The sequence below is a fragment of the Patagioenas fasciata genome, chromosome 21, assembly GCF_037038585.1.
Source record: "Patagioenas fasciata isolate bPatFas1 chromosome 21, bPatFas1.hap1, whole genome shotgun sequence".
Taxonomy (NCBI): Eukaryota; Metazoa; Chordata; class Aves; order Columbiformes; family Columbidae; genus Patagioenas; species Patagioenas fasciata.
The window spans coordinates 2,520,766-2,535,353 of NC_092540.1; the positions used below are offsets into that span (position 1 = coordinate 2,520,766).

At 49.9% G+C, this 14,588-nt stretch overlaps 1 protein-coding gene across 1 annotated transcript; it reads left to right on the forward strand.

Annotated features, from left to right (window-relative positions):
• The first annotated feature begins 29 nt into the window (after positions 1–29).
• On the forward strand, positions 30–14,527 carry PTPN22 (protein tyrosine phosphatase non-receptor type 22). The gene is made up of 21 exons (XM_065854637.2): positions 30–967; positions 2,771–2,879; positions 3,430–3,506; positions 4,595–4,690; positions 5,003–5,041; positions 5,669–5,740; positions 5,826–5,885; positions 6,328–6,470; positions 6,634–6,700; positions 6,912–6,989; positions 7,505–7,597; positions 8,976–9,052; positions 9,481–10,226; positions 11,041–11,124; positions 11,253–11,383; positions 11,938–11,965; positions 12,338–12,418; positions 12,675–12,778; positions 13,215–13,245; positions 13,684–13,761; positions 13,900–14,527. Exons 1-21 carry the CDS (start codon positions 881–883, stop codon positions 13,962–13,964), a joined length of 2,346 nt encoding a protein of 781 aa, XP_065710709.1. The 5' UTR covers positions 30–880; the 3' UTR covers positions 13,965–14,527.
• The last annotated feature ends 61 nt before the right edge of the window (positions 14,528–14,588 follow it).

The window sequence follows — 14,588 nt, forward strand, 5'->3', positions numbered from 1 at the left end:
GTTTGTTCAGCTCTCAAGTCAAAATAATGAATTACGGGCTGTACAAAAAGCGTCGCTCTGCTCACGCAGCTTTGCGGACCCCACTTGGTGCCTTTTACCAGGGGAAGGGATGAGATCAAAATATTTTACGGTTCGTGTGGAAAACAGGCAAAGTTTTCAGTGTGAAGGGGAGGTGTGGGGTTTGTGTGCTGCTTTAGGGACTCTTCTAGAGCACATTGAGTCTGAACCTTCCCCTGGCTGCCCCAGGTAAGGGTGCTCAGCCCTGGGTGGGGATGCTCAGCCCTGGGTGGGGATGCTCAGCCCCAGGTAAGGGTGCTCAGCCCCAGGTAGGGATGCTCAGCACCATCCCCCTGCTCACCCCTCAGGACTGTGCTGCTGGGGATGGTACTTAAAGAAGTCAAGAGATGTTGGGGTGCATGGCTGTGGTCTCCAATACCTGAGCATCTCCACGGCACAACGCTTGGAGAATGTCCAGGCACCCAGCGGCTGAGGGACCAGGTAGGGATGCTCCTACCACGATCATAGAATTATAGAATGTTTTGTGTTGGAAGGGACCATCAAACCCCATCTAGTCCAACCCCCCTGCCATGTGCAGGGACACCTCCTGCCCTGCTCGGTGCCACCAACCCTTGCTGCGGGCACACGAGTGCCCGTGGTTTGAGAAGGGGGCGCTCGGGCCCCAGGTTGCGTGTTTTGTTTTGTTGTTTGACCGCGGTATCTGTTACGCACTAATTTCCTTTAAGGCTGGTGATGAAGTCAGTAAACCACAGGCTGCGGCGAGCGCTCCGCGGGCTGATGCTCTGATGCTTTCCACCGCCGCGCACGCTTGACATGTCCCTGCCCGGGCTCGGCAGGGCGGTCACACTCGGTCTCCGGCATCATGGACCAACGGGAGATCCTGCTGCAAAACCTGGAAAGGGCCCAAGGCAAGAAGCTCAACAGAGAAGAGTTTGTAGATGAGTTTTCGGTAAGTTCGCTTAAGGCACGGCTCTGCATTTCAGTTGATTCTAAAGGGAACTGCTCAGTCCCTTCTCAAACAGGGACGTGATTTGCATGTGACAGTAAGATTTTCTATGAATTTTACAGCAGAGAGGGCACAGGAGTTAACTGGGGCAAAAGGAATGTAAAGATAGAAGAATAATTTCATAGTTTGCATTCAAAGTAAAGCTTTTGGATTTTTAAATAATTACCCGAGTGTTTCCTGTTTTCTGCTTCACAAACGCACTCGTCGAGACGCAGTTTCACTTTGCGTGGTAACACGATACAACTGGGGGTAGAGTGAGGAATGTGGAGCCGCTGCCCCTTCTCCCCACTGCAATCTGTGGTATCGTTGATACGCGTGTTCCTGGTGGGGACCTCCGGTTGCTTTTCCTTCTATTTTCATTTCAATAGAACCCCCCACCCTTCCCCTGTCCCACCCGCAGGGCAGGGAGCAGGGGGCTCTGCTCCCCAGGAACAAGCGCCAGGAGCAGAGGAAACGGCCTCAAGTTGCCCAGGGGAGGTTGAGGTTGGATTTAGGAACAATTTCTTCCCCAAAGGGCTGTGGGGCATTGGAACAGGCTGCCCAGGGCAGTGCTGGAGTCACCATCCCTGGAGGGTTGGACAGACGGACATGAGGTTCTCAGGACATGGGGCACTGCCAGGGGTGGGGGAATGGTCGGATTCGATGATCTTGAGGGTCTCTTCCAACCAAACTGATTCTATGATATTATTTATCTGGGTGGCAGGGACGAGTCCTGGATGTCGATCCAGTGTCTCCCAGTGAAACCCGATGGCTGCAGGCAGCTGCTGATCCATCAGCTCAAGGCAGGTTGCTCTGGCAGCCTGTCTGGGCTGCTCTAAGAAGCAAAGGCATTGCCCGGCTTTGGCAGACATGGGGAAGGGTAAAACTGGTACTTCTGTAAGACCTGAGATGTCTCCGACACCAGAATAACCACTGGCCCCAAGTTACCCCTGTGGGCAGGGGCTGCGTTGGGCAGCGATCTCTGGGGAAGCTCCAGGGGGTTTCTCAGGAGTCCCCAGGAGATCCAGCCCGGCTTTGTTGTACCGGTGAAGACCAGCACTTCAAACACTTGGGAAAAGCTTAGTGCTTAATTTCCTGGTGTCTGGGTCGGAGGGAAGTGATTAATCTGAGTCTGCAGTGACAGTCTGTTGTTCCATGGAACAAAGCGCTGTCACAGGCTGCTGAATTCCCCCCTCGCCATGTGGGGCAGAGGCTGCCGAGCCCTGGCACATGTGCTAGAGCTCACAGCCAAACGTACAGTGAATTTTCTGCCCAAAACGGCAGTAGAAGTGGCCAAGGCCGTCTCCTCTCGTCCTGACGAGAGATCTTCCCGGGACGCGTGTGTCTTTTGCAAGTGCAGAAGGCATTTGTTAAAGGTGGTTTTGCATTGTTATCTCTTTTCTGAGTGCCATTTATGCTGAGAATGACTCCCTTGTGTCTCACTCATTTGTGAGGGCGATGCTTTCTGTGCTGTATAAATGCATCACTCCACTTCAGAAGCCCACGTGCCCCAGTCTGCTGTGGGCTCTGCCTCGGCACACACTTTCCACACACTTTCCATTCCTCAGAAGCCCGTGCTGGGGCTCTCAGGTGGCTTCTGTCTCAGTTCTTGTTCTGAATACCTTGAGAAAAGCTACTCAGGAAAGAATTAATGGTGCAGATCTTGCTCTGCGGTAGCGAGCCTGACCTCTAGACATCCTCACACTTCTGTAGCAGTGTGTTGTATGTAGCACGTCTGCTGTAATTTGTTCCATTCCTTTATCACAGAAGCTGAAAAGGCAGTCAACAATGTACAGGTCGGATAAAACCTACCCCACAGCAGCATCTGAGCAACCAGAGAACATCAAGAAGAACAGATACAAGGACATCTTACCCTGTAGGTTGGAAATGGCAAATGTTCCTATTCAGCCTTTTGGGGTTTTGTCTTTGTTTTTCCCTATCTTGAGCCTCTTTTCCTCCCGCACCTTCTGCGCAGCTGCTTGCACGTGAGCGCATCACTGCCTCTCAGTTTGCCTTGAATTCTGCTGCTCAGATTTAAGGCTTTATTTCTATTGCAGTGCATGCACTGGAAGACTTTGACATTTATTTTCTACTGACAGAAGAACTGTTGAGCAGGAAACACATCCTCTAATGCTTGTCCTTGCAAGCTTTCTGGGTAGCATCACAACCACTTGTTTCCCAAGGCCATATAGAGAATGGCTTTGGACAAAGATGTGTCCACGATGCACAAAGCAGAATACAGGCAACTCGAGCTTGTCTGCTGTTCTGTGCGGGGCTGTCGGGAGGTGCAGGAGCAGTGTTTGCTGCTCTGGGATGAGCTCTCTGCTGTGCATGTTCCTCCAAAGCACCTTGTGTGCGGCCTGAGGAGCGCAGCGACCGCGAGACACGACCAGTAACTGCTGCTGCTTCTGCTTTTGCGCCTGCAGTTGACCACAGCAGAGTGGAGTTGTCCCTGATCACATCGGATGCAGATTCTCATTACATCAACGCCAACTTCATCAAGGTATCGCTCCTTCCGCGGTGTTTGGCCGTGCAGAGGTGTTCGTAGCAGCTGTTAGTGCTCTTTGTTGAGTTGTGCCAGGGGGAGCAGGTCCTGAGCTGGGTGAAAGGACCACACGGTGTTTTCTGGGCTGGGTGGAAGGACCACGCGGTATTTTCTGGGCTGGGTGAAAGGACCACGCGGTATTTTCTGGGCTGGGTGGAAGGACCACACGGTATTTTCTGGGCTGTGCTCAGGGGTGATGGATGTAAAGGTGAGTACAAGCAGTGAGCCCTTTGCAAGCAGCCCTGCAGCGCAGAGGTGCCAGGGACACGTGCTCGCGTTGGACGGGCGGTGGAACAGTTTGTGGCTCACAACCCCGACTTCCTCATCGCTGTTGCTGCCCTTGGTGGGTGACAGTGGTGTAAAACTGCTTGTGGCCAGTTAGTGACTTGTCTGAAACCAGTGCTTGTCAGGAAGCCTCGTGCTGCAGCGGTGAGCAATAGTACAGACAATGTCCTGAGTTGGAAGGGACCCACCAGGATCATGGAGTCCAACTTCTGTCCCTGCACAGGGCACCCCCCAAATTCACATTGTGTGTCTGAGGGTGTTGTTCTTGAATACGATGCAGGCTGGTTCTCCATCAGGAGCTCTGTGTGTTTTGGGAGCCTCCTGCATTCACGACCCTTCTCAGACAGACAGACAGACAGACAGTTTCCTCTGTTCTCCACCACAGTGACCAGGGCTGTGTGTAACCCATCTGCAGAGGAACAGACCGTCACAAGGGGCTCGCAGTTCGTTCTTTGGCCAACACAGATGTGTCAGTCTGCAGCAGCAGCTGTTGCAATGTCACCTCCGAGCTCCCAAATGCGCTGCAGAACTGGTGGTTTCTGGGAGCAGAACTCGCCTCAAACCCAAATCTCTGGCTTGGGTCTTTTGGCTTCTGGTTGCTTAATTTAATGTAGATGCCTAAAATTTAACTATATAAAAGCCCTTCTAAATCCTTAACGGGCTCATTGTATAGAAGGAAGATTCAGAAAGAGGGATGACTTGTATTTCTGCTAGTGAACTATGCAAATATATCTCCGTGTCTGATTTGAATGCTGTTTTAGGGTGTCTACGGACCAAGAGCATACATTGCAACACAGGGTCCTCTCCCCACTACTGTTGTTGACTTTTGGAGGATGATTTGGGAGTATAAAGTCCAGGTAAGGTGCAGATTTATATGCCTGTACAGCCTTTTTGACTAAGCAGATGTGGGAGGGTCAGGGTTTTACTCCAGATGTTGTGCGTGCCCCATACCCATCCCTGAGCCTTCCCCACACTCATGCTGAGACAGGACTCTGCTCGTTGCTGTCTCTATGTTCAGGCTCCGAGTGGGAAAAGTCCTTGTGCCCAGGCTGTGGGTGACATCCCGAGCTTGCTTTGCCCACAGAACCTCCTCACCTGCAAGCGATGAGGTCGATTTTGCTGCCCAGAGACTTGCGCTCAGGCTTTTCTAACACACCCTCTTTCTGCAGGTCGTGGTCATGGCTTGTATGGAGTTTGAAATGGGAAAGGTGAGTAACGCGTCTGCCGGGACAGCATCAGGGCAAGGCGGAGACATGCAGGTTTTTATTAAATCTCATATGATATGAACCATTTCCTAATTCTCCAGCTGCAAATTCTTCAAGTGTTTTGTTGTGGTTGAGACGGACAAACGACATAGACCAAGTTCTTCCAGGATGGAAGTAGTAGATGCCATTTATTGCCACAAGTGTATTTTTATACAGTTTTACCAATTCATGTGTCTCTTCACTATTGGTTACAAGTTACAGCAATAACATCTCATTGGCTGTTTTTGCTATCGTCAATGTTACTCTTCTACTCCCTTCTCTCTCAAGGGTACATCCTTAACATCTCCGGATACTCCTTTACTCCCATCTTTCTCATGGGTAGGCCTTCATATCTTCAAGGCTAATTTCTGTTCCCATGCCCTCCGTCAGGGAATCCACGGACCCACCGTAGTCCCCCACAGTGTTTCCAATAGCGTAGCTCTTTGGAAGGGCAAACCCAGCAATGGTGGCTCTGGGGAAGCGGAGGCTGGAGCTGGTTCTCCTCCCAGCATGAGTTGAGTCCAGCAGAATGAGACAGGAGCCTGGGTGGGCTGGGGTGAATAACCAAACGTGTCCTGCTTCTCGCAACAGAAGAAATGTGAGCGGTACTGGGCAGAGGAGGGCGGCCCTGCCCTGCAGCGCGGTCCCTTCTGCGTCGCCTGCGTGAGTACAGCACCGTGTCACACCACGCGCGCTGGAAACCCGCGTCACCCGCAGAGAATGTGACTCTGAACTTCTCGTTCTGCAGGAAGCCGAAGAGAAGAAAAACCAGTACGTGATTAGGACTTTAAAGGTGACCCTGAACGAGGTAAGTAGGAAAGGTCAAGGCAGGAGATGCATCTTGGCTTTATCATGTAAATAAGATATTAAAGTATGGTGTGCCTTATGGAGAAAATTTTACATGGCTCAGCCTGCTATTTTAGATTGAGCAGTAGCTGAAGGAATGAAGAAAGCAAAAAATTAATAATTCAAACCTCAAATTCTGAAGCTGTTTTTCAGTTGTGGCAAATCAGACCCTGGGTGAAGCCAACAGGTAACACCAAGAATGCCATAAAATGGAATTGCTTGTTTTCTAGCAAGAACAGCTGCAAACTGCATCTCTAACCTTTGCCTGTGGATACAGAGGGGATGTGGAGGTGTCTGCAACACTCCAGCTTCCCCTTGCTGTGCTGGTGTCCCCACGGGAGCTGCAGCAATGTCCCTGGGTGGCACAGGACAGCCCTGGGCCTGCCACCGCTCTTCTCTTGCAGGAAACCCGCACCGTCCACCAGTTCCACTATAAAAACTGGCCGGACCACGACGTCCCCTCATCCATTGACCCCATCTTGGAGCTCATCGCTGAGATTCGCTGCTACCAGCCGGACGACAGCGTTCCCATCTGTATCCACTGCAGGTGGGTGAGCCGGTGACCGGCGGGGATGGGATGATGTCCCCGTCCCCCCCGGTGCTCTCACTGCCCCAGGAGGGACAGAGGAGGCTGGGGGTCTTTGTCAAATACCCCAAATGTGCCCATCCTCTGATGTGTGCTCACAACCCTGCTGTGCCTGTCGTTGCAGCGCTGGCTGTGGGAGAACAGGAGTCATCTGCGCCGTCGACTACACCCAGAAGCTGCTGAAGGATGGAGTGAGTGTCAGCCCGGGCTGCGGCCTCCAGCGCCGCTTGCATCTGCATCTCTGTCTCCATCACCTCCTCTCTTCCCTTCCTCCCTTTCACCCTCCTTTGACTACACACATGTATTTCACATGACAGCCCCGAATTTTGGACGCTGCTCTAAAGTTGATCACAACTTGGAAGCTCCCGTGTGTAATTTTTCATCTTTTCTCTTTCTCGCAAGATTGTTCCGGTGAACTTCAGTATCTTCAGTCTGATCCAGGAGATGCGCACGCAGAGGCCGTCCATAGTGCAGACCAAGGTACGTTCGGGATACCTTACCAACTGGTAAACTCTTCATATGGAGATCTTGGCTTTTCCCCAGGAGGGTTTCCAGCAAAGAAACACGGAGCAGTTGTTCTGCTGGGAACCAGGGCCCGCAGACCTTCTGTAAAGTCCCTTTTCTCAACAGAAGAATGATTTTGCAGAAATCAGTTTGGTAGCTGACCATTTCCTCATAGACAGCTGGAATAGCTTAGTGCTTGCAGTCTGGTTTATCAAACACGCTGTGAAACGAGGGACTCTCCAGGAGATATAGTGGGAACTCTTCTCAGCCGGGACGGGCTGAAGAGGAAGCTCAATGCAGAACAGTGTTGTTTGTGCATCCGAACAAACCCAAATGCTTCAGTCTGAACCCTTTGAAAGTTGTGGCTTCTCCTCCTCCTGGGAATTTACCCTGTGATCGGACTGGAAAGCAGCAGCTTCTCTCAGGGGCTGATGTTTGATTTGGGTGACAAGTGACTGCTTAAACATCTGTTTTATTTCTCTGGGGCGCAGGAGCAGTATGAGCTGGTTTATGACGCGGTGATCGAGCTCTTCAAGAGGCAGATTAAAGCACTCGATGCCCAGGAGGATTCTGCTGCTTCACAGGTAAAAGTCCCCAGGATAATCACGCTGGATCTTGCAGCTTCGGGCACTCCGGCTCTAACCCAGGTTCCTCTGCAGACCTGCAACGAACCACTGTGTTTTCTGCCACCCTTTAAGCCCAAACTGAGCCCCTTTTCAAGTTAACCCGAGAACCCACCTGTTTCCCTGAGCACGCAATGCTCATCACAGCATTCGGCTCCAAGCGATAGCTACACTTTCTTCAGTCTCAAACCCATTTTCTATATACTTTTATAATGATTTAATGTAACAAGGGAACAGAAAAGCACCAAGTTTCTACAGTAGCAGTTGGTTTCCATGTGGATGTGCCAGCAAAACCTTATTTCATTCTATTCTTGCAAGCAACAGAGTGACTCTCAGCCCGGGTTGAAGCTCAGGGGTGGGAGGTGATACGGCTACAAGTGTTAGTGTGCAGCATGCTGGTGTTCTAGGGCCGTAATTCACATTACAGCCTGTCTGTGGGACAGAGTGGGCTAAAATACCTTGTGAAAAAAACATGTCAAAGACTTTCAGATCTGATGAACCTTGGAGGAAAAACAATGTGGTCTCGGTACAAAGTCGCATGTAAACAGGAACATCCAAAACATCCATGGCTGAGCTTTTTTTGGTTCTTGTTTTTCTATTACTGCTGCCATGACCCTCACCTCGCCTGTGTAGCGGTTTGCAATGTGGCTGAAGCAAATGCATTGCCATTCTTAGGCAAATCCTGAAAGCTTACATTCAGCTTATTTTGTCAGAAGCTTTTGTCTAAAGAATTGAGAGCAACATCCTGCGATGGGACTCGCACCTCAGTTTTGCCATAGGATTTGCAGGATGTTCCAAACCAGAGAGAAAAGAGCTGGAAAGAGCCTCTTTCTATGTGTTGTGGACAGTGTGCAAGCAAAGGAGATGCAACATTAGGTTGACACAAAATGCAGAAAACGGTTTGAGCCCGGATGTGGTTTTGTAGCTCCTGGCCAAACCTTGCACCCCCCTAAACCTCACTGCCCTTTGAAAACACTTTGCAGAGCATGGGGGATGGTCACGGGCTGGGGTGTCATGAAGGAAACCAGGCTGGACGCCCACCTGGGTCCCAAAGGCAGAGCTGTCTGCTCAGGCTGCTGTGCGGGTGTTTGGCACAGCTGGATGGTTGCACAGCTGGCTCTGCTCTCATTTCAAAAAGGTGCCGACAGAAATTGCTCTTCAGGAGGCCCTGTCCTCAGTTTTCAGCTCCATCTTGGCTTTTTCAAGCTGGTGTTTGTGATTTCCAAACTACATTAATAATTAAAAGTAGTTAGCACAAATTCCAACTCCTGAAATAGCGTGTTTGCGTTCTTCACATTCTTCCTCCTCACTCTTGATTTCCAACCTTTTGTTTCACTAGGTACAAACAAGGCATCCTGTAGCCAAGCCACTCCTGACTCCAGTGGAGGATATTTATTCTCTGAGGTTACTCACCTGGTAAGGCCATAGCACAAGTATCCCCTGGGTTGGTATTTTCGGTCCCCCACGTGATTTCAGGAAGACGCATTTTATTGATGTGCGCTTTGTAGCCCAGTTCTGCTTGAACATTGTATTTCACTTGTCAGCAGGATCTGGTCCCACCTTTCAAATGAATGTGTAAATAATTTTGCTTTTTGGAACACTTTGCACTGAGGGTGTAGTTTACCAATGTCAAGGAGCCTCTTCTGTTCAACGTTTAATGGTGTTTTGGAGCACCAGGGTGCACAGTACTTGCCTGTGCTCCTGGCTTGAGGCTGAGCCAGGCTCTGCATTCCCAGGGGACAGATCTGCTCTTAGGAGCGATGTTGTGGAGCACTGTTGGTAGGCTAGCAGAGATTCCTGAGTGCTAGATGGCTTTAACTTCACATCACTGTGCTTTATTGCAGCTCAGAGCGAGAGGAGCAGGACGCACATCACCATCTTCCTCCGGCGGTACGAAGCAAAGCATCGCCGACATCATTGTCTTCCGTGGGAGCACAGGACAGCCCTGGACGTGCGGTCCCCATCAGACAGGCCATTTCCTTCGGCGCCTTGAACTTCATCAGCTGCAGGAAAACAGCTTCTGCCGAGAAATGGGGTGCTGGGGATGCTCTGCAGAAACACCGCAGCTTGGAGTTCAACAGCATCTCTCCTGAGCAGCTGCTTCTGAGCCCGGGGGTGAAGGGAGGCGGCAGGAGAGGCCGTCGTGGCCGAGCCCCACTGACACGGACCACGTCGACCCCTTTTGTGCTGGCACAGCGGGCAGACGGCTGGCAGCGTGAAGGAGGGGATGCAAAGCCTGTTTTGAGTTCACATTTGCCCAGTGCCTGCTACTCAAGCTTTCCGGTGGAGCAGCAGGATGGATTTTCCCCTGTTGAGCTGAGCAACTCAAGCTGGGACATGGATGACCCCCCAGTCCACGTGAACCACGGCCGATGTCCTTACCCTCATTGCTGCTCAGCAGAAGACCCCTACTTCTCCTCGCTCTCCCTGGATGTCCCTTTGTCTCCGGAGTTTGCTGAGCACCATGTGGAAGGAGAGGATGCTCTTCTTCCTTCCCGTGCTGTGGGTACCCCCGCCGTGGCCATCCTGCCGCCCAGGGCTGCGTCCCACCACGATCTCCTGCAGAACGACGATGGGGTGTCTCCCCCAGGTAAGTTCTGCACTGGACACACTTGGCTCGGTCACACTGGGGGAAGCTGGGGTGTTGGCATCCACTGGGGGCTGAGGGAGCAACTGGTTTCATCCTTGCGCTCACTTCATCCTGCCTCAAATTTTTCTCATAAAAATAAACACCGTTTTTAGAACAGCAAACCTTTGGGCTCTGGACCATTCTGACACCTCGGTGCAGCTCTAACGGGAAGGCAGGGACTGGTGGTGGCCAATTCTTAAAAGAGGGGGCTCTAAGAAACATGTAGAAAGCTCCCAGAAATTATTTTCTCTGAGGTTCTATTTTCTCCAAGGTTCTAGATCAGAAACCCCTTCTGTCTGCAGAGTGTTGTGCAGAGGGACGCTGACGTCCCACTGAGAACCAGGACCTCAACATTAGGGTTCTGCCCAGACCTGTAACCTGAAAACCATCACCTGCCATATGAAGAAGGCAAAATTATTCCTTGGTCTGATCAGTTCTGGCCCAGTTGGATATTTCTCATTGTCTGCAGCTTTGACATTTGCTCAGCTCTGTCCTGCTCGGGCCCTTCAGCGTCCAGTGTCACCAAAGCGTGCTCGTTATCTAGATGCTGGCATCATAGAATGGCTGGGGTTGGAAGGGACCTCTGGAGACCATCTAGTCCAACCCACCTGGGTTCACCCAGAGCGGATAGAGACTCTGGGAAACCAGAGTTTAGAGGTGATTAACCATCGCCTCAGGTGCAAGGCTGGATAAGAGCCGTCAGCTCTGAGTCTCTGCACAGGTTCTCCTGCTGGGTTGTGCCATGTGGGTAACATGTCCATGTCTCCCCAATTAGCCACCCCACCACAGCCAGATGATGAGGATCCTCCGCCCCTGCCCGAGCGAACCCCCGAGTCCTTTATTGTGGCCGGTGAGTCTGGTGAGTGCATTTCACAAGGCAGGGGCTGAGGGGCTCTGGGGGCTCCTCCATGGCCGAGCAGCCGGCAGCACCTTCGCTCTGGCTGCCCAGGGTGAGCAACGACCTCTCTGCTGTTCCATTGTTTCCAGGACAATTCCCTCCAGCCACCTCTGATTTTCAGCTTCCAGACAGAAATACAAACATCGGAATCTCTTTGGAGTGGAGTGGTGAGTCTCACTCAGTGCTGTTTGATGACTCAGTGAGGCTGAGACCGTGTAAGGTAAGCAAGTGGCTTTTTATCTCTTCTCCAGCACTATCACTATGCCAATTTCTTTATCATGTTTCCTTCCGTTGAGAAAAACACTAGTTTTGGCACTGTGTACTTTTCATAAATGATGTAAGGGTTCAAGACTGGAAGATGTGGTCTCACTCAGGTTCCTCCATATCAATACCTTCTTTACTCCAAATATGTTTTTGGGGGGGGTGGTCCTAAGTCCCATACAAGGTGGTATATTGTTCCTATTTTAGAGAGGGGTAATGAAGACAGGGAGCTAGTGCTCTGCTGCGGTTCACACCGCCCTGCGGAACAGGTGGGAGATGGGCAAAGTTTAGGCCTCTCTTGATCATCCCATAGTTGAATTATAGCTTTGTAAAGTGAAACAATAAGGCGTAAGTCTGCCTTCCATTACGTGAGCACGGAGGTGTGTGTGGGAGGGTGTTTGCACGTAACATCATTTCCTCGTCTTCTCTGGCTTGCTTGTGTGCAAGAGAACGACGTTTGGTTGTGGGAATTTCAAATACCTTCCTTTATTTGTTATTTTCTTTCGTTTCCAGAGTGTGAAGCTTCGGAGCCCACGAACAGGTATAAGTTTAATGCCACCTTTGGAAAGTCAGGTCTGCTTTTTACTGAAGCTGTGTTACCGTATTTAATAAATATCGTTAGCACCTGTGCTCGGTCCAAGGGAAATTCCGTATTGCTAAATAGTTCTAAACAGAACTAGACAGTTCTGCTACCAACCAAACTGATAGTTTTATATCTCTTAACCAGCTCCTGCCTCACCCTGTACATGATGAACCCTCGGGCCAAGGGGTTTTGCACCTTTTGCTGCAAGTTGTGTTTTTCCTTTGAGCCAATTGACATATTAGAGTGTTGTGGACCTCTCAGTGAAGGGATATATATAGAGATGTATGTATTTGAAGCTAGGTTAGCAACTCTTTCATCTCTCTTTCTCAGAGACAACCCGGGATCGCTCTAACTCTCCTCCCCCGCTTCCTGAAAGAACCCCGGAGTCATTTGTTCTTGCTGATGCAGCGAGTAAGTGATGAGTTATTTTCTTGGCATGCAGCTGAGATTGTTTTGCTTGCACCTAAGCCTGTAGATAGCGGAGGAGATCGCAGCCCTCCTGTTCAAAGCATTACCAAGGGTAATGCTCCATGACTTAACTGCAGGAGAGTTCAGAAACTTCTAGAACTGCTGCATTAGAGGAAATTAAAAGCAATGACAAAGCACTTAGAAAAAAGCAGGAGGATTCTCAAATGACCGCTGCAAATGTTCTGATGTACGTTCCCAGGTTCACAGCCTGCCGCAAGAAGTCCTACCACGCGTCCTTCGGGCTTGGAGAACGTTTCCGAAACGTTGTCAGAAGAGCCTACAAAATGCTTTAAGAGAAGCAAGGTAAAAGCAACAAGACAACCCAAAAGCAAATGGAGGGGCTGAGAAGAAGAGATGGCTCTATAATAGCTACAGCTATTGCTGCTTTCCTTGTGACACAAGGAGCTTTGGAAAAAGGTGCTCGAGTCGAGTCTGAATTCCTGTCTAGGACAGACTCTGCTCATCACCCTCCTCCTCTTGCTGTGGCCCTAATTAATTATCCTCATGGGCAGTTGTATTTCAGGATGTTACGGCTGAGCAGAAAAGTATTTGAGGAAAACAGCAGGAATAACACAAACTGGAGGCACAGCAGAAGTCTACATCTCAGTCTCAGCTGCTAGGCACAATAATCCTTAGGAGACGCGATACATCTATATTTATCAGCAAATTCCCTTTGTGATAATAGGTGGTCTACTGCTTGCTACATTTTTTTCCAACAAACTCTTCTTTTTTTCTACAGAGCTTGAAGATACTGAAAAATGTGAGAAAGAGTAAGTCTTTCATGCTAATGTGCATCTTCCTGATGGTTTTAGGCAAATATATAAAGAAATACGCAGACTGAATTTTCAAGAACCTGAACTTGCCAGATGTGAAATGTCACGCACATCACGGAGTAGGAAATAGAGCTGCTGGCCAGCTGTGCGCCACCACATCTGGATGGCAACAGATGTTTTAGGAGTGTGACAGGGATGCTGTGGTGCCCTTGGGTACCTTGGGTAGAGCTGATAATTACCAGATTATTCAGATCATTCAAACCAGTGTGGTGGGACAAATGCTCTAAACATAGGGGGTAGGGGTGTTGTGGGCAACGTGGGTTCTGCCCAGTCTGTTTGGGGCAGAATAAGGAGTTTCTCATCGAGTTCCCTTTGATCTAAAACACTTATATTGAAAACAGACTGACCGCTTCAGTCTGATTTTTTCACTTCTAGGTATCTGTGGTCCATCTTCACTGACAAAACCATCAGAATCTGCCCTGTCCAACCACTCTAGGTCTTTCCTGAGCTTCGGTACGTTTTCCTCTTGGTGTTTTGCTGTGGGCAGCACCTGTTTTCTGAAATACCATATTCTTTTAAGGAATTAAATAATCATCATCTCCAACATACAGAATTAATTGCATTAAGAAAATATGTATAATTTCTTCCCAGGCTTTGCAAGTCGATTTTCAAAACCCAAAGGACCAAGAAATCCACCGCCAGCGTGGAATATTTAGACGTGTTTTCTAGACCCAGCATTACGGATTTGTGAGCCCTGATATGTCTGGAGTGCTCATCCCCATAAGGTTTCCGTCAAAACAAATACATCAAAAGCTGTTGTGTGATATTTGCAGCTCAGGCACTACTTGCACATTCTTCATCAGCTGAAGTTTTAAAGTAAAGAAGAATATAGAAGCACCAGCAGCAAAGCACTTTCAGTTAATTTACAAGAGGGTGGAGACGAAAACCGGGAATAGATATTTTTGTTGTGTTTTGGAACGTATTCACTTCAAAAGGATGGATTGGAGCTTTCTGAACCAAGGTGTGAACTGGCGGCAGGATCCAGGGAAGACTACTGGGCACAATATGGGACCAAACAGAACACGACCCTGGGCTGTGCAGACACAGCACAGACACCGCTGCTTTTGTCTCACGTTTCACGAGGCTTTTGCGCGGGAATTTGCACCGAAATCCAGCGATCGCGCGTTTAACCGAGGGAGCGTTTTATGACGCGCGAGAAACGCCGTAAAAAAGAAATAAAAAGTTTATTTATCGCCCTGCCAGGGGTCTGTTGCACAGACGGAATAGCTCGGTGTGTGTGCCCCCGGTAACGCAGAAGATTTTGGGGGTAACCTGCGACT